We start from the raw sequence: 25,424 nt of genomic DNA on the forward strand, positions 1-25,424 counted from the left end.
GTAAAACAAGTAAGAGGATTAAAAAAACTCTTGTTATCATGTAACAGTTAAATAGCACTGTACTACCAGAGTACATAAGAACTTCAATTGAACAGAAAAAGTAATCCAGAAACAGCCCCAAGTATATTATCTAAGGTTATATGTCAATGGTTAGCATTTTAAATCAGCAAAAGGAATATTCAATACTTTATAAGGATTTTTTTAAATGGACAACCTATCAAAAACAATTCCAAATGATTCAGTGTTAAGATGAAACCAAGAAGTTATTTGTGAACGAGAATTTTTTATACATAAAAGCAAAGAAAGAAACCATTAAAAAAAGAGATAGGACTACTTAAAGTTTTTCTTTTTTTTTTTTAATGCCCAAATACATCAAAAGCAAAAAGCCCCAGAAAACAGCAGAATACACTTGGCAAACCAATTCTATCACCTTTAATGTTAGTGAAACTTCTCTCACAATCTGGCCATGACCTAGTTTGGAGGTGGTAATGTTCTAAATTTGCCTTTTGCTGTGTACTCCCATGCATTTTAGGAAAATAAGAGATGCCATCAGTAATTATTAGCTAAAATTCCATTTTTAATCTGGAACCTACTTGACACTTTCCCAAAAACCTAAATTAAAAGGCTATCTCAAAAACTGCATTTACCAAGGCTGGATCACAAAGACATTTTTGTTATGAAAAGCACTGCAGCTTAGATAGAAAAATAAAAATCTAAGAGTAGGGGAGTGGGGTAGGGAGTCGGGGTGGGGGTGGGGAGATTACCAGCCTGACTAAAATTATAAAAAGTGCAGGACTCCTCAGCAATCACGACTAAAACATTTCAGAGTCGGAGACTACTTCAGAATTGGAAGAAGTCAAATAATATATTTCCCTTACACATAAGGAAGCCAAAAGCCATCATTACAAATGATCTGGAAGACAAACATACAGAAACATCATTAAGTAGAAGATGATAATTACACTTTTCCAAGAAATGGGACAGTTCAGTATTACTGAGTGTAATGCAAAATACAAATTTTAAACTAAGATTTGGAAGACTGCACTTAACTGAGAAACATCTGAAGTCCAAAATATCATCAGCATCCTACTCTCATACAAAATTGCCTTAGGAAGACTGAGGGCAGCTCTAGTACCATACCTCAAAAATACTAAAAAAAAAAAAAAAAAAAAGGAATTCCCTGGCGGTCCAGTGAGGGCCCTGGTTCAATTCCTGGTCGGGGAACTAAGATCCCGCAAGCCATGAGGCATGGCCAATGGAAAAAAAAAAAAAAAAAAAAAAAAAGGACATAGCAGTGCATTACGTAGCACCTATTCAGAAAGAAGATATGTGGGGTAGAGCAAAGACTGGTGATAATTCAAGGGAATCGCACAATTCATTCAGGAAGAATTTAGATCCAGGACAATTCACACAATTTTCTAATTAAATATGTATCATGTAACAAAATGGCTAAATATGTGCTTTCTGCCTTAAAGACTTCCAATCTCACCAAAAAGAAAGACCTTCAGAAGTTAACAGTATTTAGGTTTTATAGTATTTCCAGGAAGTATGAACTGTTATCATTGGGAATATGAGAGAACCTTAGATGCACAATTTCAAACAGTACTTGAGTGAGAAAGTTAAAAATGTTCCCTTAGGGACTTCCCTGGTGGCGCAGTGGTTAAGAATCCGCCTGCCAATGCAGGGTACACGGGTTTGAGCCCTGGTCCGGGAAGATCCCACATGCCGCAGAGCAACTAAACCCGTGCGCCACAACTACTGAGCCTGTGCTCTAGAGCCCGCGAGCCACAACTACTGAAGCTCACGCGCCTAGAGCCCGCGTTCCACAACAAGAGAAGCCACCACGATGAGAAGCCCGCGCACTGCAGCGAAGAGTAGCCCCCGCTCACCGCAAGTAGAGAAAGCCTGTGTGCAGCAACCAAGACCCAACGCAGGCAAAAAAAATTAAAAAAAAAAAAAAAGAGTATCCTTAGTTATTCTAGCCTCTAGTCCAGGGGCTGGCAAATGCTTTCTGTAAAGGTCCAATTAGCAAAGATTTTAGGTTTTGCCAGTCAGATGGCCTCTGTGGCAACTACTTACCACAGTAGCTGGAAAGAAGCCATAGATAACATGTAAATGAACGGGCATGGCAGGTTAAAGAAGACAAATGCAATACCACAACCAAATGCGGTGTATGGATCATGACTGGTTTCTGGGGTAGGGACTGCGGGGAGACGACTATAGAAGACATTCATAGGGCTGTTGCTCTAGACCAGGTGGTGAGTGTCTGAACCAAGTCAATGGTGGCAGCAGTGCAGAGGAGAGAGGAAAGCTGAGAGATGTTCTGGAGTTAAGATCAGCAGGGCATGGTAAACCACTGGCCTGGAGGCATGAAGAAGAAGGAGAGTTAAGCATGATTTTAAGAGTTCTAGATGGGTGACTGGGTGAATGGGGTTGCCGACCTTTTGAGCAATGGGATCCAGAAGGAGAAACTGGTATGTGGCAAGATAATGAGTTCGATTCTGGACATGTTGAGTTTGAAGGGCCCAACATCAGCTGAAGAAATCCAGAAGACATGGAACCTAAAACTGGGGAGAGAGATGAAACAAAGCCTTGGGAGGGAATAAAATCTGAAAACTGGTCAAAGAAAAATGAAAGAATGCAGGAGCTTTAAAAAGGAGGAAGTGGTCAATGATAAAAAATGTAGATATATATTAAGAATGGAAAAGTCTGTTTTGTAACCACAATTAAAAATAAAAAAAGTCTGGATTTGGCACACAGACGATCAGTGCCCTTAGTAAGAGCTACTTTAGTCAAGTGAGCAGGAGCCAGACTACAGAGGAATGAAGTGATGTATCAGAGATTCCAAGTATAGAGTATTTCTGTAAGAACTCTAAAAGTAGAGAGAAATTCTACAATAGCCCCAAGAGAATGGGAGTTTAAAGGAATTTATTTTAAAGATTATAAAGACTTGAATATGTTTACAGACCATGGGACGAGTTGAGAGCAAGAAGTGGAAGTTACAGGACAGCGAGGATGTGTACCATACCGAAAAGACAGTTAAGAGCACAGGTGGATGGACAGTATTTTAATCTTTAAACATCTCTGGAAACTTTAAAAAAACTGAAACGTAGGAAAATCTACAGTGTAATATAAAAAAAACTCACACACCCCTCACCTTAAGGTATATACTACTAATATCATAGAAAACTCCTGTGTACCCCTCTCTTGATTACATCTCCTTTCTTCTACAGTAGGTAACTGAGTGGTAACCACACAAAATGCTATATTTGAGTTTATTCATAAGCAAAATATGTTGTTTTGCAAGCTTTATATTTTATATAAATATCACACTATAAACAAAGACATTTTTGGTACCATATGCAAAAATGTGAACATGAACTACGTATCACAGGATATTGTTGAAAATATCCCTCTTCTGCTTAACGGTGACTGTGGTATCATGGTTGTATAGAAGACTATCCTTATTCTTTAAGAAATTACCTGTGGAAGTATTAAAGGTGAAGTGCAATGAACATTTGTGCACACGTGTGCATGTGTATGTATATATAATGTACTAATAACGGATGGATTTGAATCTATTTGTTTAACTTTTCTGCATGTGTCATGTCAGTTGGATGATAAAAATGTGGGTTGGAACACTCTGGCCCATAAGAACAATAGTGCTGCCAGCCCTGTTAAGCGTTAAGTCCCCCCAAATCCTTTATCACACAGCCTTCAGGCCCCCCAATTCAAGGGTTTTTTGGGGGAGTAGCAAGGCCTGATACCTTAAGGCTCTAAGAAATCAACTGCAAAAGGGAGGTCCCTTCAGTGATGACTGAAACCATCACTAAGTGTTTGAGGCACAGCCACAAACTGGCAGCTCAGCCTGCAGAGTTGTGTGGTTTGACCAGCACTGGGTTCTAAAAACTTAAAATGAGAATGCAAAGGTAGTCAGGCAGGGTACAAAATTAATACATTTACCACAGTCCCCATTGCTTCTTTTCATCCTTTACTCCACTTACCTGCTAGCCTATGAAGGCATTTAGTTTGTGTGACCTCTAATTTAGAAAATACCTAATGTCATCTAGGTACTATCCCTCTTCCTTGACTGCAGTGAATAAACGAGAAATGCATTCTGTGAGGACACGGGAAGTGTATCCAGAACTCATCTTTACCATGCAAACTTTTAAGTAAATTTCTATGTATGTATTGCATGTATTAATTTAAATGTCAAATCTATTCCATTACCTATCTCTGTTCAGGAAACAAAAAAACCAAACACAAGTACAAACAGACAAAACAGTTAAGATTATGTTCCCACATTTCTGAACTACATGTAATTCACAACATGCAATTTTTGGGTTTCTGGGCTCTTGTTCATGCTGTTTGTACTGTCTAGCATGCTGCTCTTCATTGATTGCTAAGCTATTCTCTAATCTGCAAAATGAAAGTTAAACATGTTAATAGAGTGTGGGTCATAAGCACCCCATAAGGGTTAGTCACTATATTATTATTATTATTGTGGTTATATTATTATTAGCCCTTCAGGAGCCAGGACAGACCTAAGAAGTCCTCCCTAATTCACAGACACCCAATGCTCTATTATGTGACTAGTGTTTCTATTATCATTTCTAGTAGCACCTACAAAAATATTTTAAGGTAAATATGTGACTATGCTGTTAAAGGGGGATTCATAAATGTTTAAAAAAAGACAAAAGCACAAGTCTGGTTCTTCTGCAGAATGCTTTGCCTTCATCCTCTGCATTCTCTAGCTGTGTGGGGATTTAATTTTAAACCTCAGTCAGATGGCTGCACCCTCCTATTTCCATCTTAACCTCCACATTAACGCAGTCCACCTTTGTGAAGTTGTTTTAGAAACAGGTGGGATACTTTTCCTTCTCAGCCTTTTTTGGAAGACTTCTTCCTATGCCCACATCTTAGGCTTTCTTTTCATCTGAATGTATACCCATAACACTTTTGGGTTTCTTGACCCATATCAATTTTTGAGAAATAAGATTCTTATACTCCCAATGTTTCCATTTCAATAACAGCTTGGCTCTTTCATTTCCCAAGTTGAAAAAGCATATTCAACATATATTTTCTAAATTTACTATCCCACTTTCCTGTTTGTTAATTATCATACCACTACTACTTAGCTTGCAGTAGGTACTCAAGCATTTGTTGTATAAATAACCTCGCCTAGGTTTTAACCACAATGATGCTGATGACTCAGTACATCTGCTTTGCTTCCAACCTGACTTCCCAGAGGAACTTCAAACCAAATTATTAATTGCTTGGCATTAGATCTAACATATCTAAACCAGACTCTTCCTCCTGAAAAGTGCAGGTCCTTCGGTAAAAGTTTCAGGGAAGATAATTCATTCAGTGCCTAAATATCAGGCACTAAACTAGCTGCTTTAACATGTCACATAATATCATCCTCAAAGCAACCCTACAGATTGGGTGCTACACTTTACAGATTAGCAAAGCCAGTCAGATAAGTTAAGTGATTTGGCCAAGCTTATGCAAGAAAGTGTGTAGGGGAGTAGAAGTAAGTATTAACTTGGGCTGGTAATTTAAGTTTGCATCCTTTCCAATAATGCGCTTCTCTAATTACCTATGCTCGAAAAATCACATCTGTGTCCTCTTCCTCCTTACCTATCACTACCAATATGCTGCCAAAGCAAAGCACGGTTGTTATGAACATAGCTTTGGAGTCCGACAGATCTCGATGTGAGTGCAGGCTCTGCTACTTATTAGCTGTGAAATACCATATTACAATGTAGAGTAGTTCCTGGTATATATAAGAGAGCATAGAGGTAGAAAGTGAATATTCTACCTGGGATAGTTAGGAAAGGCTGCTCAAACGAGACTCGAACACATGGAACAATTAAGTAACCTGCCAAGGTCACACATGCTGGTATATGGTAGAGCTAGGACTTCAAAACCAGGTCCATCTGGCTCTAGAGACTCTGTTCACTACCAGTCTGCTACTGTTTTCATGTGTGGGAACCTTGATTATCCTCAATTCTCTATATGACTTGTGGTAAGAGTGTCAAAATAGTTCAATAAGTGAATGGACAAACCAGTCGTCAGAACATATCAAAACAAACTGGGCTTTGAGAAAACTGTAATCACATACTGGATTTATCTTCTGGCTCACAATCATTACTGAGCTGAGAAAAGCCATTCTGAGGCAGTAACTGAAATGCACGTGCTCTGAACAGAATTTTCATGGGTGGTAGTCTCTTTACGGCACGTGGTAACCGATCTCAAGCCATTTTTGTCTTGGTACCTCAGTTTCCTCTACCGAAAAGTGGAGATAAGAACAGCTTACACCTCGCAGGGTTGTTGAGGATTAAGTGCAATAACGTGCACAGTTGCTTAGCACGTAACTTGGTGGGGGGGTGCTCAATTTTAGCTATAGTCTTATAATCAATTTTAGCTATAAGCTGTATATTAAAATGGGTAAGATCTGGAGGGAGAGCTCTAGTTAACCTACAGGAAACATTTTCAGATTCCCCATTCATAACTTCTGTATAGAATTCTTATTTTTACAACACAGATACTGATGAATACAAATACATCACCAAACAGGCATGAGTTTATAAACTTGCTACACTGCTAATGATGACAGTTGGAGTCTCGTAAGAAATGCCTTCTCTCACCTGACTGGTTTTTGCTGATCTGCACCTCTCCGTTATTTTGTGGCTGTTGATTTGTTAAAGCACTGCTCTCTGACTGGCTGCTTAACACTTTAACAGCAGATCCCAGGTTTGCTGCTATGACAGGAAAATGCTGACCCCTCTTTAGAAGCTGCTTATGTTCCTGGTGGCGAAATCGAGGTGGAACTTCGCGCGGATACCGAGGCAAGGCCTGTGGTGGCTGCGGCTGCGGCGGCTGCTGTGGCTGCGGCGGCGGCTGCGGCGGCGGCTGCTGACTGTTGGCTGTGGCTCGCTTGGCATTATTATTAGTGCTGGTTGCTGTGGAAGTGCCGTTATTAGAGTTGGCAGGCTGAGGCTGGCTTACACTGGGCTTTATCTGTTCTGGCACTAATCCCAACAAAAGAAAAGGGGTGGAAAAGATTAGCCAGTAAAGTGCACCTCCATTGCAAGCCATCTAAGTAAAAAGGCTCTAAGAAAACAATCCTACAGGAACGGAAGCTTTACGTGTGCAGGGATATCCTTCCTCATTCATGGACTCCAGTTTTCTTGAGAAGGATCACTGCCAAGCGTCAAATTTTACTTCTGCTAACTACCTATCCGATAAGGGAATGGACACCAGTCAGCATTCCCTGTCCTGGATGACAGTTCATGCTCACCATCTCTTTCCCATATTATCTCCAATTAGAGGACAAGCACTGATTATACAACTCTGGAACTCACAATAACTAAAAGAACAAAGGTGACAAATCAAGTTTTGGTCATCCCAAAAGAATCCTCAATTCCCCAGTAACTGTTCTTAACCTGCCTCATGTTTAATGTGTTTGGTCCCTATTTTTCATCTTTGAAAGACAACACAGAGTAAGGGTAGAAAATAATCCTGATAGTTCCCTTACAGAACAGCAAAGTTAACACTGCTTTTTGTTATTAAAATGTAAAGCCTGAATCAAATAAGACAAATTCAGAATTGGGATGTATATACAAAGAGCATAGACTGAAATCTATGAGACTAACCAAAATTGGAGAAATAACTTGGATACCCTGTCTTACACAAGTCTGAAAAATAGCTATCTGTCTACTGTATGAACAATCAGAGACTACAGTGAATTTCTGGCCTCCTAAAAGAGATTAGATAAGTAAATAAACTGAGGGAAATGCTCTAAACCAGTGAAAATGTACCCCATCTCTAAAACTACAGGGAGGCAGCGTGGTATATGAACTTTTGGTGCCAGATGGACCCAGGTTTCAATCCCAGCTCTGCCTTTAGTAAGCTTTGTGTCTTTGGACAAGTTGTAAAAACCCAAGCCTGTGGTCTCCTCTGTAAAAGAGGGATAACACCTATTGCTTGCAGAGCTATCCTAAGGTTAAATATATTAATGTTTACAGAGCACCAAACACAAGGCTATACACACATACTCTGGTTTATTGTGCTTCGCTTTATTGCACTTAGAAGATACGGTGGTGGTTTTGTTTTTTGTTTTTTACAAATGGAAGGTCTGTGGCAACCCTGCATCGAGCAAGTCTATCGGTGTCATTTTTTAAAACCGCACCTGCTCACTTTGTGTCTCTGTTTCACATTTTGGTAATTCTCGCCGTGTTTCAAACTTTTTCATTATTATTAGTTATGGTGATCTATGATCAGTGACCTTTGATGTTACCGCTGCAAAAAGATTACGACCCACAGAAGGCTCAGATAATGGTTAGCATTTTTTAGCAATAAAGTATTTTTAAATTAAGGTATGTATATTTTTTAAGACATAATACTATTGAACACTTAATAGACTACAGGATAGTGCAAACATAACTTTTACATGCACTGGGAAACAAAAAAATTTGTGACTCGCTTTATTGTGATATTCACTTTATCATTTTGTGTGTGCAGTTTTAAATTATTAGTTTTTAAAATAAAAATATACATTCACTTTACTCCGGTGGCCTGGAACTGAACCCACAATACCTCTGAGGTATGCCTGTAAAGTGCCTATTTTTTAATGATTGGCATAATACCACTTTATACTTTTGTAGCAGTTTAATGTTTCTCTGAGATTTTGTTGCATCTCCACAGATGCCACTGTCAGATAAAGTGATTCGTCTCCATGTGATCGGTGAGGACACTCAGAGAAAACTGTTCAAGAGTTAAGAGCTCCAACCCCACCACTCACTAGCTACGCTATTTCTGTGTCTTTTTCCTTGTCTATATGGTATAGACAGTCTTGATCTAGTACCCAGAATAATGTAAACACTCAGTAAACAAAAGCTATTACTGTGGCCCAAATAAAAGAAATATTTATCAAATGCCTAAAATGTATACGATTCTGTGATAAAGTGCTGGTCACATGGGTTGTTTGCAATAGCCACCCAACTTCCTCTTACAAACCCTCAGATCTACAGCCACCTTTCATTTAACAGTCTAGCCTCACTATTGTCTTCTTTCTCTGAACTGGTGGATTTAGTCTATATCACTAATACTGATACTTTTTATTCTTAATATATGATCTTGACCTCTTATTTTTTAAAATCTGATTTTGATTTTTCTAAAGTAATACAAAAAAATTGTATTTCAGGAGGAATTACATTGAAAAATCACAAACATTCCATCTACTGCTTCGAATTCCTTCCATTCTTGAAGGCAACCGAAGAGCCTCTTATTAGCATTTGGGCCAAGTGCATTCTAGGTCTAATTACTTTATGTAGAAAATTCTGTCTCCTAGACAATTTTATGCTCCCAGAATGTAACAATAGTGTATATGCCTCTGTCATGAGGAAAATAAGGAACTAGAATATCCTAAAGTACCTCTGAAACCAAAAGAAGATGAAGTATATGTAACCATGAAATTATAAGGCACATAAAAACTCTAACTCAGCTGTTACATGCCTAGTATTGGGCTCAGTATGGTATTTGGCAATTGAATGTAACCTTAAAGTGGTACAGTTACCCACTGCTAAAGTCTGTCCGCCACTTTATTACTAAAGGGAAAAGACTGTGACAACAATTTAATACCCAAACAAGATGTTATTTATGTGAGACAGCAACAGGAAAGTGTTGTTTAATACGTTCAAGGAATCAGAAGATATCCTACATGCAAACACTGTGAATAACCTATACGAAGACATGTATAAGAACCCTAACACTACTTCAGAAGTGACTAGGAACTCAGAAGCAGTATTTACATCGGTCACCCAGCAACCCCACACCTACCTCAAAAATTCAAAGAACTCCTGTATTTCTTATCAATAACGCGCCATGGGGAAAATAAGGCTGAAAGACATACTAGTTTCTAGGGCCAGAAAACTTCACTGACACCAGTAAAAACATTAAGACACGTAACTACTGATTATAATACTAAACTAAATAATCTAAAGTAAAAGCTCAGATGTAAACATGGGATGCAGTAGAAAAGAGTAAAGGAGAAGCTAACAGTACATGTAGGTGTGCCAGGGTAAGGGTGGAGTTGCTGGGTAACAGATATAAATACTGAATAATTTTCACTGCTGTATATGTGTAGTTAAAATTTAGGTTAATTATGTCAGTAAATATCTAAACCATTGGAAGGGGGAAAAATGACAAAACGATCCATTCAACAGATACAGAAAATGCAATAAAATTACTTTTAAATTGTGGTTAACATGAAATACAAAATGAAATGTCAAGCATAAAACTCAAAATATCTGTAATCACAATAAAAATGTGAGTGGGTTAAATTAACTAGTTAATAAAAGACCTTAAACAGGGCTAAGAAAAGAAAAAACAAACTTAAGGAATATACTTATCAAAAATCACTCCTGAAACGAAACAATGCAGGAAAATTGGTGGAAAAGTACAGAGACAGATATACTACCAAGAAATGCTAACAAAACTTAGATGAAAGCAACATTAATATCAGACTTTTAAAATTCAAAGAGAAAGCATTATAAAGATTTTGCAAATTGATAAAAGAAACCAACTAAAAAGAAATAAACAGCTAAGAACCTTTATATACCAAATCTTAGTATCAAAACATGTAAACCAAGTGGGGACAGAAATGAAAAACTGAGAAAAAGCAAAACCATATATCTCGAAATGAGGTAACACCCTTTTTGACAAGCACCTGAGAAACAGTCATGAAGTGCACATACAAACCATTCAGCACTAAAGAAAACATCAATAAATTACAAAAAGTAGGAATACTACAGATGGTATTTCTGGATTACAATGGCATCACACTAGAAACACAGGCAAATACAACTGCCTTACTTAAAATAAATTTTGAGTTGAAGAGGAAATAAATACCAAAACTGTAGAATTATATAAAAAAATAGTGAAAACAATATACATAATAAATTTTAAGATATCATAGACTTAATTATTTTCAACAAATGAGAATGAATGTGAAGCAACCAACTCAAGTTAAAAATCGAACAAAAGGAAGCAGTAAGAAAGAATCAGGGGCCTCCCTGGTGGCGCAAGTGGTTAAGAGTCCGCCTGCCGATGCAGGGGATACGGGTTCGTGCCCCGGTCTGGGAGGATCCCATATGCCGTGGAGCGGCTGGGCCCGTGAGCCATGGCCGCTGGGCCTGCGCATCCGGAGCCTGTGCTCCGCAACGGGAGGGGCCACAGCAGTGAGAGGCCCACATACCGCAAAAAAAAAAAAAAAAAAAGAAAGAAAAAAAAAAAAAAAAAAAGAAAGAATCAGTAAAAAAAAAAAAAAGTAGAAATCAATGACTTTAAAAGTGAACCAATAGCAAATAAAGAGTTGAATAAATATATGACACAAATATAAAAAAGGAATATAAACAATATATGCTATAATTTTACATTTTAATCTCTGGAACATTTTACACTGTTGATTCAATAAGTTTTTTGGAATGCAAATAAGTGAACCAATAAATCCAAGGCATGGTTCTATGAAAAAAGTAAACTACCAATTAACCTAATTTTTAAAAAAGAAAATGGAGGGCTTCCCTGGTGGCGCAGTGGTTGAGAGTCCGCCTGCCGATGCAGGGGACGCAGGTTCGTGCCCCGGTCCGGGAAGATCCCACATGCCGCGGAGCGGCTGGGCCCGTGAGCCAAGGACTGAGCCTGCGCGTCCAGAGCCTGTGCTCCGCAACGGGAGAGGCCACAACAGTGAGAGGCCCTCGTACCGCAAAAAAAAAAAAAAAAAAAAAAAAGAAAATGAAAAAAAATAAGAGATGATTTTCTAAAATTAAGATATTTCATAAGGCTTAACTCAGTAAATAATTGGAAAAACTGGAGGAGGGAATTATTTAACACTGATCCCAGAAGAGGCAGAAAAAAATAGATTAATTAGCATAGAAGAAGTGGAGAAATTTATGAAATCATCCATCAGGATCACATAGTTTGATCAATACTACCATGCATACTTCTTCATTTTTTTTTTAACTATCATACTTTTAAGAAATATTTATCTCTAAATCACATGCTATTTCAATTGTTGTAGGGCACAGCATAAGATGGAATACCAACATTAACACTGTTACAAATAAATCGGACAAAATTTTCGTAATCCCAAACAATGGGGGAAATAAAAGAAGAAATATAAATAGTACTGGGGAGAAAAGGACATAACTTCAAATATAGAGATTCTGTAAAGACAAGAAAATACTATAATCTATACCAATAAAACAGAAAACCCAGCTAAACTGAGTGTGCTACAACATGGCTTGGCAAATCTTTCCTGTAAAGGGCCAGACAGTAAACATTTTAGGTTTTGCAGGCCATACAGTCTCTGTTGCAACTACTCAACTTACTGCTGTAGCACAAAAAAACAGCCATAGACAGCACGTAAATGAATGGATATGATTGTGTTCCAACAAAACTTCACATAAAAAAAACAGGCAGTGGGCCAGATCTGGCCTGCAGGCTGTAGTTTTCCAGCCTCTGCTCTGTAAAATATAATTTACCAAAATGAGCTCACAGAGGAGGAGAAGATCCTATGGAATAATAACAGCAGAGGACACTGAAAGATCCTGCAAGATTTACCTCCCTAAAAAGCACCTGGCTCAGATGACTTTACAGGGAGTATGTAAATAAAATCCTCAAGAAGCATATATAATATCCATCTTACATAAACTGTTGCAGAACAAAGAAGTAAAGGTTCAAAAGACTGGCTGGATTCAAATTTTGGCTCTGGAACTTACTAGCTACATGACCACGGGCAAAGTACTTATCCCCTCTGTACCTGTTTCCTCATCTGTAAAACAGAGTTAAGTATTAATACCTACACCCATCGGGTTTTTGTGAGGTTTTAACAAGATAATAGATGTAAAGAACTAAAAACAGTACCTGGCACATGGTTAGTACTCAATAAATGTCAGTGATTACTATTACCATCTGGGTAAAAAAAAAGGAGGAGGAATTAGGATGAACCCAAGGTTTCTGGCCTGGAATCCGAGTAGACAGTAGTACCATTTACTAAGATATGAAATAGAAGACAAAAATTAAATTTGGGAAGTATGTGAGAATGAGTTTAGTGTTTGTTTGTTTGTTTAATTGTTAGGTTTGTTATTACTATAGGACAGCCACTGTCAAACTTTTTGGTCTCAAGACCCCTTTACACTTTAAAAAATTACTGAGAAAACCAACAATTTTTTGTTCATGTGGGTTACATCTATAGATATTTACCATACTAGGAATTTAAACAAAGAAAATTTTAAAATATTTATTGACTCATTAAGAAAGTCCTTTATATATTAAAATAAATTTTTGAAAAAAATTTTCCAAAACAAAAAAAGAAAAGTATGCATTGTTTTACATTTTTGCAAATCCCTTTAACATCTGGCTTAACAGAAGGCAGGTGGATTCTCACATCTACTTCTGCATCGGATTTGTTGTGACTTGCACATTATGTACCCTCTAGAAAACTCCACTATATACTCATGAGAGAATAAGTAGCTAGACAAAGCCTTTCTACTATTATTACGAAAATAGTTTTAACCTTGTGGATCTCATGAAAGCGTCAGGAAGCCTCTCAGGTGTCCTTGGGTAAACTATGAAAACCACTGCTATAAGAATGCTACTGAATATATGGTTCTAGAATTTAGTAAAAGTTTGAACTAAAAATATGGATTTAGGATTCAGCATACAGGTAGAAAAAGAAGTTATGAAGCTGTAAAATAAGAAATGGTAAGACCTAAAGAATAGGCTTAAATAGCAGACAGAAGAAGAGAAGTTATGGCAAGAATAAGTTACGACTGCCAGAGAAGTAGGAGTGCTGTTGTTTATTTTAGTAAACGGCCTCACTATCTATCTAATTACTAAAGCAGGGACATCGTCCTCAAATTCTCCCTATCCCTTTAGGTCCAGTCAGTCTAAAGGTCCAATAGATTAATTATCTCCTTGATACAATCCAAACGCATCCTTGTATCTCCAATGTCACTGCTGTGATTTAGGCCCTTATCAATTTCATCTTGCAAAAACCTAACTGGTCTCCTTGGCTTAAGTGTTGATCCCATCCCACCCCCTTTTCACTCTCCCCAAATCTATCATCTCTCTGCCCCACATTATTTATATTATTAAAGTGCTCTCAGAATTAATGCAAAGTCCTTAGCACAGCCCCTATCTATCACTTTTCCAGATTCATATCCTGCTACATCCACACACATCTCCTCTTCTGCATCAAATACCTCCAGTTCTCTGAAAGGCATCATGCTCTTTCATGACATTCCTTTCTTGAAAATCTGTCTACCACCTTTCCTAGGAAACAACTAATCACCCCCCACTACCCCCCTATTCAGCTAATCTTATAAGTATTTTACGACAACATCCCCTCCCCACTCCCATAAAACTCTTAGGCACTCCTTACACCAGAAGTCCCCAACCTTTTTGGCACCAGGGACCGGTTTCGTGGGAGACAATTTTCCACAGACGGGGGTGGGGCGGTGTGGTTCAGGCAGTAACGCGAGCGATGGGGAGGTGCACATGAAGCTTCGCTCCCTGGCCTGCCACTCACCTCCTGCTGTGTGGCCCGGTTCCTAACAGGCCCCGGGGTTGGGGACCCCTGCCTTACACTACATGTGCTCTGTAAGTGCAGGTTTCTTACTTCTGCTTCCTTTTTCCACGTGGTGTTCCCAGCACCAAGAACAGCAAATGGCATGTTCAAAAATCCTAGAGAAATCAGAAATATACCTTCTCCTGGGTCTTAGCTCTGCTTCTTCAAGGAACTCTTACCTTCCTACCCAAAATTTCCCATCTTAAATTACCAACACGAAGAGGAACATAGCTGATTTGTCCTTCTACAATCCTCTAGGTTTAGCTGACTGAGTAAATTCTTCCACCGAGCTTCATTAATGAATTTCTGGATGAAACCAGCCTATTAACCAATTCTGCTCTTCAGCAAAACACCTTAGGCAAGGTACATCTGTTCTAATGTACAGATCTTCTTTAAGAGCTAGAGGATATCCATACAATATTCACAATATGGTATTCCCAAGATCTTGGTTAATCTGTCCATCAAATTTTGTCCAAATATGTGAGATGCAGAAAAGTGGGATGATGAAAGATTTTTCAGGCAGAGGCACATGCTTTTAAAAAAAAAAAGGCATCTACTGTATAGCACAGGGAACTCTACTCAATATTCTGTAATAACCTATATGGGAAAAGAATCGAAAAAGAATGGATATATGTATATGTATAACTGAATCCCTTTGCTGTACACCTGAAACTAACACAACACTGTAAATCAACTATACTCCAATATAAAATAAAAATTAAAAAAGGAAAAAAATAGTCAGATTGCCCTCAAGTCTCTCTTTCATAACTAACAATTCTAGAAGTGATCCCCAAATTTATTTAATTAAAAGTGCTATGGGGCATGTGTTTAAAACAAAAACAGGTTCTTCAAGCCTCACAGATTTACTAAATCAGAATCTGTATTTTTAAAAGCACATATCATGTGGTTCTCATTTCTGAGTAAGTTTTGAAAACTAGATACTGGAGCAACATCTACAGAGCTTTTGACTTCTATTTGTGAGTGCAAAACAAAACAAAACGAAAGATAATACCTAACAATTCAACTAGAAGTTAGTGACAGGAACAACAAAAAAAGTCCCAAACACACTGGGGGAAAAAAAAGTTTGCAAAAGTTATATAATAAAGGAATTTTTAAATTTAATTTTTGATTAATTTGATTTTTTTAATTAGAAAAAATGGTCCCAAATATATATAAAAATGAAGTTCAGATAAATTAAACAGTTACACTATACAATGCTAAATTTTTAAAAAGCTTTCAGAAAACACAGGCAAAACTTTTTCTAAAATCTGGATAAATGGTAGGTTTTCTCAGCATAAAAATGAGTCAAGAAATCAAAGAGTAAAAATTGTTAAGTTTGAGCAAATAAAATTATGCAGTATATTTTATTTTTTCAAAGGTGTCTGTGTGTATATATTTATTCCAAATTAAAAGGCAAACTGGAAAATATTTGTCCTTTGGAACAAGTTAAAGGGATCCATTCCCTCCCCTCCCACTGCCCACCCCAATTTCCCCTAACCAAAGGGGAAAAGGTACTGTTTTGGTTTAAGGCTGCTAAACCTAACATAGGAAAGCATTCAACAGAGTCACTAGAGTTTAGGACCAGAGTCTTAAACTAAGAATATAAATGTTATTTAATTTTGCTTTCCTTCTTCTAAACATATATTTGCATCTTCTGCATATGTACCCCCTATGGGGTCTGATATTTAGATATTTCTACCTTGTATCTCATCCTCAGAACAACCTCAAACATATAATACAGTCCATAATCTTAGAAATTTTTGCATCAAACACATTAAATGGAATGTTAATGAGCTTCTTATACAGAGAGCTCATGTAAATAGATAACAAAAACTCTATGCCCAAGAGGTAAATGGGTAGAGAAGAATGGGCAATTCATAAGAGCAAAAAAGTACAAACAATTAAACATATGATACTCCATTTTATCAATAAACAAATTGATTTATATTTAAATCAAAACAATAAAATACCAATTTTGGCCTGACAGATTTATAAAGATAATATATCCCATTCTTATGTTGCAAGACATATTCCTTGCACTATGGCAGAGACACTGCACTGTGATTCACCCATGCTGGGTTGGGTTCTACTTTAATGAGAGGAAAAAGCAAGTCATCGTCTGGGTGAGGAGGAACTCTGAAATGACTGGGGAAACTGCTAATATGTTTCAAGGGACTAAAAGGTTGCTAGGATACTGCAAAACCATAGTTGTGGGAGTTACAATTTACCAAGTATCAGTTGGATGCCACACAATTTATCTAATATCTCTTTATCCTCACCATGATTCTATGCATTTGAATTATTACTTCCATTTTACCAATAAGGCAGCTAAGGGCAGAAGAAGGCTGCCCATGACTAAACATCTAGTAAATGGCGAAGCTAAAATTTAAAACCAAATCTGACCCCCAAACTAATGTTCCTCCTAGTATACATTTTCATCTTACTTATAAGAGCAAAATCATACTCTCCAAAAATAAAGGAATGACTAATTCTGGCTTAATGACTTTGAAAGCTACAAATCAAAATTTTCTAACTAGCGTTTATAAGTTATCTATCACATACTCAGCATTAACTACCCTCCAGTGATTTATGTTCTATATTATATATCATTTCATTCCCACATTAAGTAACCTGGATTATCTCCTTTTAACAGTCAAACCGAAGTTTAGAGGTTACATTACTTGCTCAAGGTCACAGAGATAAGAACTACAAAGGCAGTATTCAAATCCAAGTTTATCTGACTCAGAAGACTGGACTTTTAACCACTATGCCTGGTTTACACAAAAATTCCAGGATTATTTTATTAGATGAATCAATGCTTTTCACTTCTGGCAAAATGCTGCCTTTAAGTAACATTTTATCAGGCGTACTTTCACTAAGGCTAGTGGCACTGAGAGAGAGAGCTCTTAGTAAGCATTCTGAAGCACAGCTACTATTCTAATTAGACCTACAAGTATATAAAAGTGAAAATGATGATATATAATGTGTTTTTTCCTAGTCTGGAGCTTTCTTTTACCTGGTTGTAACTGATAAAGCTATTCTTGCTAATCCATCCCGACTTCTACTCCAAAATTTATACCAGAAGACTCCTGATTTGTTTTCTTTGAAATTGAAGACCTAATTGTTGCCCAGGCAAAATATCTCAGGGCTCAGGACACAACCATACGATGCCTCCAACAACTATAGGCTCATTAGTCCCTGAATCTAGTTTTTGACAATAGTTTACTTTGTTAACTGCAGTAATCTCTGCTTTTCTCATATCTATTTCCTGTCTCCTTTGTCCTGCTCCAGTCTCATCAGGCATCTGAATTCACCAAAATCTTTTCTACTTATTTTAATAATTTATTAGTATTTATAAGCAAACACATCTACATTTGGTAGAAATAAAATGGTTCTTACCTAAAACAAAAAGGGGTCCTTAGCATTCTTCATAACCTCCTGAGTACATAAATCTAGATTTACATGTATAAATCTATATAAATAATTTCTTTCTCAATAGGAGAAAAGGAAAAATGGTGACTATGATATACCTAAAAACAGTACTTTTTATTGACTCCCATGGAAGCAGAAGCCCATTTCCCCCCTTTCTGTTAGTGCACAGTTAGAAATCTTTTTGTTACATAGCTCAAAGACATCTTCATAGAAACACATTCACCATTAGTAAATTCTTAATCAGTAACAACCTCCTCTTCTTCAAAGAGGTCAGTACCCATTTGCCTTCAAAATCTCTCATAAAGCCGAAGTACTATCATGGCACATTTGGAATCAGAACCTGGTCTTCCAAATATTACCTAATACCTGCCTGTGGTACAAAAGTCATGTTTCTACCATGCATACTGTGGAGAAAAACACTGAACTGAACCCCAATTCTAACAGCAGACCTTTCCAATCTGTGTGACAGGAATCGGTTATAGGGATGCTGAGGGGAGCAGCACTTCAGAGTCCAGGTGACCAGACTCTCTAGATCGTCATCCTCAGCTGAGAGCAGCAGCCTCTTCTGTTTACAATAGCCCCACAAATGTCATTTTCTACATGTGCCATTATGTGAATAAGGTCAGGCAATGTGTTTCAAGTCACAATCTATTTGGGCCTCAATCTTCTCCTGTATGCAGTACAGTGATCCTTTGTCAGGCCACCAAAGTTCCTGAATTTCATTATTGTAGGAGGCTTTGTGATTGAGCAACTTATGATCTCGTGGAGAAAACAGAGTGCTAAGCTGAGATCACAGGTAAAAACATTTAAAACAAAGATGAGAATGGAAACACAGCGGGGACAAGGACTTGGAGTTTGTTTTGTTCATGCACAACAGTGACCACAACAGTGCATGAAACAGGGTGGGCACACAATAAGTATTTCATGAATGTTAAATGATTCCTGAAAAGTCAACCACTTCACAAATCACAAAATTGTCGAAACCTCTCTGATTCAAAAAATTTTGCTGGTAATACAATTTTTTATTTATTTCTTTGTGCTCAGTCAACAGGGAACTACTATAAAATCTGTTAGAAGATCTTTCTGTAATATTTTTAAAAGATGCATTGTTTTAGTTCATTCATTGCATGTTATTAAAGCATGGGCAGGGACTTCCCTGGTAGCGCAGTGGTTAAGAGTCTGCCTGCCAATGCAGGGGACATGGGTTCTAGCCCTGGTCTGGGAAGATCCCACATACCGCGGAGCGACCATGCGCATGTGGAGCCTGTGCTCCGCAATGGGAGAGGTCTCGACAGAGAGAGGCCCGTGCACCGCGATGAAGAGTGGCCCCCGCTCACCACAACTAGAGAAAGCCCTCGCACAGAAACGAAGACCCAACACAGCCAAAAATAAATAAATAAATAAATAAGAGTATGAACTAGGAAACTTAATTTTTTTTTTTTTTTTTAAAAAGCATGGGCAATGGTGTAGCTCTCCTGTTCTGTCTTCCATGTAACTAACTACAGGGATATTTTCTAAGAAAAAGCAGCAGTAGAGCCCAGTAGGGTTAGTAGTCCAACCCTTACTCAGACACCAATCAGCTGCATAACCAATAGGAAAGTTACTTAACCTTTCTTAACCTTGATTTTACCTGTAAATGGTGATAATACTATCCACTCTCATAGGGCTGTTGAAACGATTAAATGCAGCCTTATATTGTGCTAGTACACACTGATGAAGCCCTATTCCTGTATTAGTTTTTAACTATCCACTGCATTAAGTCTCACAGTTCCCAGGCTGCTGCCCTGGTGCCTTTGCTGGGTCCCACACATTTCCCAAAATTCAATAGCTAAGGGTTAATCTTAGCACATTAAGATCTTAGGTCTGCTCCAGTACAGTGTTATGAATCACTGGTGCCCATTCACTATTAGTAATTAAATATTCAGAATCTCGCCTTGACTAAATGAAATATAATCAAGCACAATATAAATATAAAGCACAGTGCATGCTACAGAGTAAGTGCTCAGAGTTAGCTATCTTGACGCCTCCAATATGATGTGACATGCAGCTGATTTAACAGCTCTTGAATATTTTGATCACTCCCTAGATCAATGGAGTTAAGTAATGAAATTGTGTTTGATAGAAAAACAGAAAGGCTAGAATTGAATACAAATAATGGTTTCCAACTATGGCAGTAACAAAAATGTGTTTTAAATGTTGAGTCAATTCTCATGAGTTTTTAATTAATCCGGAAAGAGAACAGCCACAATAAACTATGCTTCCCTATGTGATCACCAGAAAACAGAAAATCTGTATCAAATTTTCTCTATTCCTGCTTCCATCCCAGGCTCCCCTCATCTCCTTTAGGAGCTCTAGGGTTTGTTATTCTCTGTAATTAGCTTGCTTATGAAACCACTTGAAGAAAGCACTGACATGATACAGACAGACAGAAAAATAAATATTAGCTGTCAAAAATTAACAGTGCTTATTCTTTTGCAAGGAATGTACAATTAGTATGCTTCCAAAACAAGCCAGTGTCAGAGCTGGAAAGCTGTTTTTAAAAAATGACGTTTATTCTTGATAGAGTTCCCAGTCCTTCCCTGTCTTTACAATGTATAGGTCCACAGGATACCCATCCGTTCCTGTAACTCATCATAATTTTTTTAGCACTTCATTCCTCTGCTGTTTCAAAGAGATACTCATCATATACATATCTTAGAAAGGAATTTCAAATATTCAAACATTCAAATAGCTATGCTCCTTACAGTTTTTCCAAGTTCAAGTCAAAAGGTAAGAATAAAATTTTCAGAAATTTCATTATGTCACTCATTATAATGGTCCACATTTTTATGAGATGACGCATGAGTCCACTGCACCAAGAAATAAACATCATATTGTTCTCATATAAGAAAGCTGGTCAAGAATTTAATTTACGACACCTTACAAAAATCCAGCTTTTATACAGTTTCACCACTGAATGAGAGCAACATAAGTAGGTATTATTTAATCGGGAATGGCAGTAGCCTTAGAAAAAGAAGTAGCTCATTAAGGCAGAATTCTACAGGGAGTGCCGGGCCTAACCAGTTATGCAGTCTGAGCACTAAAATCTTGACTCTTAACAACCAAGAAGGCTCTACAACTATGTGGTCCAATAAAATTTAAAATTCAGTTCCTCAGTCACATTAGCCAGATTTCAAGTACTTAAGAGCCACATGTGACTAAACCTGGGCTTTATACAGACTCTATAATACAGAAAGACAGAAAGGATGCTGACAGTATAAACTATAATCCTGAATTAGGTGAATTCTCCTGATTTTTAAATGTTGGCAATCAATTAAAAATTTAAAGGATAACAATAAAAACACTGTGTGGAGACCACAGGAGATCAGGGAGAAATGACAACTAAACAAATTATCTTGCATTGCATCCTAGAACAGAAAAGTTAATGGAAGAACTGGTGAAATCTAAATACAGTCTGGAGTTCAGTAATATCAACGTATGTCAGTTTCTTAGTTTTGACAAATGTACCACAGAAATGTAAGATGTTAATAATGGGGAACTGGGTGAGGTCTATATGGAAACTCTCTGTACTATCTTTTCAACTTTTCAGTAAATCATAAATTATTCCAAAATAAAGTTTAGTAAAAAAAAAAACAACTGTGTGAGCCAAACCCATACCACAAGCCTCCAATTTATAATCTAATCACTTCCATAAACACCATATATTGTACACACCACGAAAATAAATACATTTTCATGAATCAGAATAAGCGTGACCAAGTATGAAGGGAGCTGCCATCAAAAGAAGGATGAAGTGAGTAAAATAGTTGGCAAAACAACATAAAGCATTTTGAAGTGACTTTCATATACTCAGCCTAACATTCTCAGAATTGTGGAAAATCTAAAAAAAAGGTTCAAATATGTTCATGTTTTATGTATGGATGTAAAAGAATGACTTACATTTGGAAAGGATATAAACAGTAGGTACTCAAAGATCACGTCTGAAGAAACAAATATCCATGGACCAGTCAAAAATCTAAGATAGAATATAAGTGAGTGCCCCAAGCTTAATACACATCACAACATCCTAAGAAACTGGAAAGGGAAGGATCAAGGGCAGTTAGAGAGATCCACTAGAAGATGAGTTCTGAGAGGGTTAGAAAAGCTGAAAGGCATCCTTGGCTAAGAAATGGAATCAAAAAGAAACAAACAGGAATGAACATGAAAAAGATAAGAATGATCTGAAAAGTATAAAGGAGTGATGGGAAACAAGTTGGTTAGATCATGGGAGGTCAGATTAAAGCGGGACTTGAAAGTCAACCAGGAGTTTGGTTTTGAAGCAAAGCAACAAGGAACAACTCAACATTCCTATCCAGGCGAGTGGTGTGAGAAAAGTGGAGTTTTAAGAAAATTAATTTGGTCATGTTCCTACTAAAATTTTTCTTTGGGGGGGGGGGCATGCCACAAGGCTTGCAGGACCTTAGTTCCCCAACTAGGAATGGAACCTGTGGCCCCTGCACTGGAAGCTCAGAGTTCGAACCACTGGACTGCCAGGGAATTCCCCATGTTCCCACTAAACTAATTTGGCAGTGCTACTCCCTGCATCATTCCACATCCCTGTAACTTTCTTAGACATCCAAATTCAAAGCCACAATATCACCTTCAGGTCCTCTTCTGATCTCACCAATCCCGTCAATTATATCTCAAACATCTGTCATCCATCTCCTACCTCTACTGTCAAGACCTCAGTTCAAATCCTCATTACCCTCTCTATTCCTTCTCTTCTCTTCTCTAGTACTGCTCCTTTTTGGTGATGCTAGACACAACTGACAAAGAAATGTTCTTAAAGCATAGCTTATGACCATGACCTCTAAATACAAGAACTTTGCTAGCTCTCCACTCTTTTTTTTTTGCGGTACGCGGGCCTCTCACTGTTGTGGCCTCTCCCCTTGCGGAGCGCAGGCTCCGGACGCACAGGCTCAGCGGCCATGGCTCACGGGCCTAGCCGCTCCGCGGCATGTGGGATCCTCCCAGACCGGGGCACGAACCCGTGTCCCCTGCATCGGCAGGCGGACTCTCAACCACTGCACCACCAGGGAAGCCCCCTAGCTCTCCACTCTTTAAGCAGCATGAAGTCCGTCCTCTGGTTCCCCCTACCTCTATGCCTATATTCGGCCCCTTCCCTTTAACACCCCTATTCTCATTCTCTGAATATTCCCTCTTCTTGTCCACCTGCCTCTTCTGCCCAGTGTCTTTTTTCTGTTAGCTCCATCTTTCAAATCCCTGCCCATCTTTCAACCAAAACTTTCCATGTAAGTGATTGCTAGATTTAAAAGAATGAAAAAACAAATGATGTCACCCTCTTCTTAAGCTCTTCAGTGGCTCCTTGAGTACATTTAGCATATAAGGCCCTCTCTGACCTGGTCCCTGCCTACCTCCTTCAGAAAAACCCCTCAACCCTGACCACTTATCACTAGGTATTTAATGCTCTTGGAATACCACCAATGCACATAACATCACATTATGTCTTGTCTCTGTGCCTTCACTCATGTTGATCCCTCTGCCATTTCATTCTTTCTTTGACACGCTGTCTCATCTTTAAGACTCACAACCTCAAAAAGGTCTTCCTTATCTGTTCTTGTTCACTCTCATACAACTGCACCTAAAAATGTTACTTTAAGCAATGCCTTGGACTTCCCTGGTGGCGCAGTGGTTAAGAATCTGCCTGCCAATGCAGGGGACACGGGTTCAAGCCCTGGTCCGGGAAGATCCCACATGCTGCTGAGCAACTAAGCCCGTGTGCCACAACTGCTGAGCCTGCGCTCTAGAGCCCGCGAGCCACAACTACTGAAGCACGCGAGCCTAGAGCCCGTGCTCCGCAACAGAAGAAGCCACCGCGACGAAGAGTAGCCCACGCACCACAATGAAGAGTAGCCCCTGCTCACCACAACTAGAGAACGCTCGCATGCAGCAATGAAAACCCAACGCAGCCAAAAATAAAAATATAAATAAATTTATTTTTTTTAAAAAAAGCAATGTCTTACTTTAACCTCTAATAAAAACAAGCAGTTTTGAGTGCAGGTATCAGCCAAATGCAGAGATTATACTTTGGGTATAGCTTACGTAAAAATTCAGAATCTTTAGGCCTAACAAGTTCAGCATCAGAGAGCCCTACACCTTTCATTACAGGTAGTCAACTCCTGGGAAGGTGAAGAACTCCTGATTCAGGATCTGAGAGGAATTAGGTTCCTGTTTCCTTACCATCCTGAAGTCTTTTGCTTGGCATGTACTGGGGGCTGTTCAACCTGACCATAATGTTAGCAATCTACTATTCTCAGTGATAACATAGAATGGATGTCACTGTCTGCCTACAGGAAGGAGTTGGGGACAATATTATACAGAGAACAAGGAATAAAGTCCTAGAGGTAGCTCCAGACAAGAAGACTTTTAGATGGAAGACTGAAGGAAAGGCACATGTGCTCAAAGACTCCAATCAAGGAAGTGTGTTAGGAAGTGGTGTTTATTCTAGGAGATAAATGTAAGGTAGGTCTCGAAACAGTATATTTTTAAGGTGGTAATATATACTACAATAAATCATAAACCCCAAAAGATGACTCCACGGTGATGTCACTGAAGAAGTCTGTCCCCACCCCCTGTTCCTTTCATGCTCTTCTCTCTCCCATCCTGGAGGTGAATAAAAATGCATATCAACAACCTTCCTTTAATGAAAAAAAGAATAAAAAATAGCTTTAAACAACGTACCTTTGATTTTTTGTTCAGTGGCCTAAAATAAAAACAAACAAACAAAAAACAATGTAAATATGAAACTGAAAGAAATGGATTGTTATGATAAAATGCTCATATATTACTATTACATAAGACATATACATTTTTATTAAATAAGGAATTTGTCATTTAGATGAACTACATAGGAAAAGATATGCAAAGAAAGCATGCTTTTCCCACAGATGTGCCCCATTGTCCCTGACACAATGTTTATTAGTAAAAAAAAATTCTTGAAATGCTTTAGGCACAAAGCAGAAAAGACACCACTGTATGACAGTATATAATAATAATAATGATAAGTGGAACTTCACTTCTCTCTTCATTTAGTTCTAAAATTATATAACTGTCACCTTTACCTTTAATGGATCTAATGAGTTTTGCAGATGTTTAAAGGGCTTCAAATTTTCTTGTATCACATGATAAAACATGAATGAAGTTTTCTGGAAGAAAAGCTGCATAAAGCTTCTTTGGCCAAATTAGTAATACATTTAACTCCTGGAAGTTAGGCTGCTACAGTTAAGCATGGTGAACTTTTAAGTATTTTTGGGTGGGAAAACTTTTGAAACATTTGTCACTTTTGACACATCTGACAATT

The 25,424-nt window shown here is 38.0% G+C and overlaps 1 protein-coding gene across 4 annotated transcripts in view; it reads right to left on the reverse strand.

Annotated features, from left to right (window-relative positions):
* TNRC6A (trinucleotide repeat containing adaptor 6A) overlaps positions 1–25,424 on the reverse strand; it is a 99,224-nt gene that overhangs the window by 44,060 nt on the left and 29,740 nt on the right. For 3 of the 4 annotated variants that reach the window (XM_060079018.1, XM_060079016.1, XM_060079020.1), the window contains exons 4-5: positions 24,806–24,827; positions 6,651–7,034 (exon numbers count right to left, since the gene is read on the reverse strand). In XM_060079018.1, coding sequence (XP_059935001.1) covers positions 6,651–7,034; positions 24,806–24,827 — 406 coding nt within the window. The remainder of the gene's footprint in view (positions 1–6,650; positions 7,035–24,805; positions 24,828–25,424) is intronic. The other variant, XM_060079019.1, reaches the window with a different exon arrangement.

This window comes from Mesoplodon densirostris, chromosome 16 (genome assembly GCF_025265405.1).
Source record: "Mesoplodon densirostris isolate mMesDen1 chromosome 16, mMesDen1 primary haplotype, whole genome shotgun sequence".
NCBI classification, from domain to species: Eukaryota; Metazoa; Chordata; class Mammalia; order Artiodactyla; family Ziphiidae; genus Mesoplodon; species Mesoplodon densirostris.